General features: G+C 37.9%; 1 protein-coding gene across 1 annotated transcript; it reads right to left on the minus strand.

The window, feature by feature from the left end:
- Positions 1-234: 234 nt before the first annotated feature.
- On the minus strand, positions 235-3,893 carry CASP10 (caspase 10, apoptosis-related cysteine peptidase; the record flags this gene model as incomplete). The annotated part of the gene is made up of 4 exons (XM_010078873.1): positions 235-397; positions 914-1,418; positions 2,175-2,286; positions 3,805-3,893. Coding segments are annotated over 4 exons (869 nt in total), but the record flags the coding sequence as incomplete, so codon positions are not given.
- Between the last annotated feature and the right edge of the window lie 200 nt (positions 3,894-4,093).

Below are 4,093 nucleotides of genomic sequence, written 5' to 3' on the forward strand. Positions count from 1 at the left end.
CTTCTCCCAACCCTGGTAACTCTGAGTATATAAATGATGTAAACAGCTGGCACATGGATTGTTTGAATTGTGTCTCCTTCAGTTTCACAGTTTGTTTGGAAAAAAAAATAAATTGTGAAGCCTTGCCTTGAAGCTAACAGTTCCTCAGGATTCTGGGTAACTGCTTTAAAACAGGTAGTGTGGTGAATTGCATTTAAATGAGATGTGCTGATAAAAGGATGTATTTTAAAAGCTTCAATGTTGCTGTGAAGGAGGAGGGTCTCTGGGTATTGGGAATATAAATTTTCTTCTTAAGGTATATGCTGGTTGAGGCATCTGTTTCTTTGTCCCCCAGCGGTCAACACGTCTGCCCACATCGTCATTAACTTCTGTAAGAATTGATAAAATATCTTCACCCCTGCAGTCAGAAGGAGAGCAAAAATTTAAAAATTACTTATTAACGAGCAGATGGCATTCCATTTAACATGTCCCAGATCATCTAGAAGACACAGTAAACATTTAAAACACAAAAAAGTAAACATATTCTTTTCTCCAGATTTCTCTTCTTTTGTTCTCATTTGAGTCATATTAAAAACAAAAGACCTTTTCTTACTCTGCCTTGCTTGATTCAACCAGTAAAGAAAAATAATGGAATATTTTAACCTAAATGCACTCAAGAAAAAGATGGCCCTGCCTTAAAGAGTACAGATGGGAGGTTTTGAGGTTTTTTACAATCAACTTCACATTCTCCAGATTATCTCTATGGTACTAGCAGTATTAATGTAAATTTATTAGTGGTAAGCAAACATACCATCACTATAACTAATTTAGTTTACCTCAGGACATGGGTTAGTGTTCCTATGTGACTTGCCTTTGGAGAAAAAAGGGGAAGCTCCTCCCATTTTTTCACAGAAGAGCTAAGCAAAGTATTTACCTTGGTACCAACAACTGTAGCTTGCTGCACAGGGCCTGAATATACCAAGCACCCTGTTGAATGTGCCGGAAAGACACACATCCATCAATTGTGGCCATGCCTAGGAGGAAATCAGCCTCTGCAGGAATACTTTCAGAAGGAGAAATGCTCTGTTGCATGGAAGGTAAGTCAGGAATTCGTGCATCAGCTTCAACATAGACAGGACGCTGTATCTCTTTACCCTGGCATGCTTGGATAAAGAAGAGTTTGGGTTTTTCAGCCAGCTGTGGACATTGTTCAGCAGTGAAGTGGGACATGATCATGCGGATTGATACAAGTTCCTCATCTTTGCCATAGATTGCTCCTGACTCTCCATGAGATAGAATACAACATATAAAACAGTCCCTGTCTTTGTGATCTTGCACATGCTGCCAAGTTCGCATGAGATCTTTAATCTGCTGAGATGTCAGATCTGTGTAAGTCCTCACATCCAGACCAAGCCATGTGAATACTCGCTCCAATTCCTCTGTAATTAAAAGAAAGATGAAAGGAAAAATTCAGGCAGTAGAAAACCATTCTATGAAGTCACCATGTAAGCTAATCTGAACTGAGAAAAGACCTTACACCCTGACATTTCTTCAGATTCATCCTTATACTAGTATCAACTAAAGGTTAACTGGAATAAAAAAAAGATGGCATCAGCTCAAACACAGAGCTCTGGATTTTTCCTGAGAAGTTTCAGAAAATATGACAACATTTTACAATGTATAATGACATGTTAAGTGAGCACACAAATGACACCTGAAAATATGAGGAATTCCCCCGAGTTTCAGATTAGTTTCAAAATGCTTCTCACACCATAATTTTCCAGTTGCTGTCTTGACTATTAGAGTTTCATACACAAGAGATAAATAGAATGAACAGAATAAAATAAGAAGTATACACAGAGTTGCTTGATTATGGAATTCTGCATTATATTATGTAGAATGATGGTTTACCTTAGTTTTAGTTCTTTATTATAGCTATAGGTAAAGGCTAAGTAAAAAGTGATTCTTAAAATTATTCAAGAATGATCCAACTGCATCAGATACTCAGTGGTTTCTCATCTGTTAACCCTTCCTCCCCTAAGATACACAAATTACATAATTTAATACATATAAAACATTTTACTCTTTCAGAATATTAACTAAAACATGGACAATAAAATATAGAGCAATACTAGACAATTAACTCACATGGGGAAACAGACTAATCCTCCAAAAATCTCACTTCAGTAACTTACCGGCATCTTTGTGAGAACCCTTCCTTTCCAGAAGAGATCTACCAAACTTAACATTATTAATGACAAGACAAAATCCTCTGTGTGGCCCATCCATTTTGTAGATTGCCATCTTCTGTAGAAAGAAGAGGAAAAAACTTACAGCCTCAATGAATTTATTCAACTTACTCACATTTCCTTAACATGTCTCAAAATTGGTATCCAAAAAGTAGAGGCACCTAAGACTGTGGGTTACTTTTGAAAAGCTGGAACTCAATGGTGCCTCCCTGTGTGAAAAGACATGGGTGAAGCCTCAGGAGTACTCTTGTCACCATGCTATCAAACTGTAGAAGAAAGGTTTAGCAGCTGGGTTGGTCATCTGTATCTAAAAGGCAGGATTCAGCAGCCAAACTCTGCAGTCTGAATTGGTGGTGGGGATAAAAGCCCCCAAATGTTTCCAATATTTTAACTTCATATTTTAACAATATTTTAACTTCAGATGGCAGAGAATTCACAGTGAAACTATAGGATGTTAGACATCTAAGTTGTTTTCTTTTTGAGAGTAGTGATGAATACCTGGAGCAGGTGGTTCATACGGATCCACTGGAAAGGGATGCAAGCAGAACAGGGATCTCACAAGTGCATAAACCTGCCACACTACCAGTTTTGCTAAGACTTAAAGATTACCTCCCACTCTTGAGAAAGAACATTTTAAAAACCGGAAAGTCACCAAAATTTCAAGTACCAGCTCTTCAAGTCCAACCTTGAGTTGAAATCAAAAATTCCCACTAGTCCAGTTCCTTTCTGCTCACTAGAGAGCAACAAACACTTATTTTTGTGCATTTTAGTAGAACACAATGAAGGCAGCACTCAAGCTCCTTCAGCAGCAGCAAGAAGTAATTTTACTGCAGTAGTCTAAACATCAGGTCATGAAAAAAATTGTTATAGCACAGAACTTCAAGAAATCAAATAGCTATAAACATATGGAGCAACTTGATCCCTCAATATCCATGCTTATCAGACAGAAAAAGCCAGAGGGAGAATTCAGTGGTTACACTGTTGTACAGGGTTAAAGAGTGCACATAAGGCTTCTAAGAAGGGATTTCACAAAAGGGATCTTTTCTCCTGTACCAAGACCTCTGGTTATTGAGGAAGATGGTTACACACCTGCAATAGCTTACTAAAAACTCTTGCCTTCCTGTTATCCTTCTCACAAGGTCTTTGCATGCCACCCCTTATTGCTTTTAATTTCAAGATGCCCTGAAGCTTTTTCTAAGCCAGATCCAGAAAGAGAAAACTGTGAAGCTATGTTTGTCTCTGTGTCTTGTGCATTCTGCTGCCACCTCCAAAACACACAACTTAAGAAAATGCCAAACATTTCGCCTGTATCAGGAAGATAAGCAGATGCACTGATGTGTGGATAACATCAAAGGTATTATGCCTGTTTTGCATCCACCACACCTTTCAGTATTGGTAAGTTTCTGACCTCCAAGGTTAAAATAGTCTCTGAAACATTCCAGTTGATCAGACAACTCAAAAACTTCATGAGACACACAGACATCTCACATATCCTTGCATGATAAATGTCATTACAGGGATGAAGACCTCACACACCCAGATATCAAAAAGAGGGATTTAAGAGATTGTCTCAAACCTTGGATTCATTTTCTACATTGCTGAATTCTCCAGGCAGCTCCACGTTCATTTCAGAGAAGCCCTGTGTAAGATTAGCGGCTTTGTTATCTAGGGAAAAAACAGCATAAATATTTATGAAGATATATCCAATACTGGTGGATGTAGCAAAAAGGAGTTTAGCTACAATACAGCACCTTTTGTGTTTTAAATACTGTTTCATTGAGAGGAATAATTCCTCCATATGAGATAGCATCGTCATGTTCAAAGGATCTATGCTGAGCACATCTCCAGTTATTTTTATTATATAT

Source organism: Pterocles gutturalis, unplaced genomic scaffold (assembly GCF_000699245.1).
Source record: "Pterocles gutturalis isolate BGI_N339 unplaced genomic scaffold, ASM69924v1 scaffold21548, whole genome shotgun sequence".
Lineage (NCBI taxonomy): Eukaryota > Metazoa > Chordata > Aves > Pterocliformes > Pteroclidae > Pterocles > Pterocles gutturalis.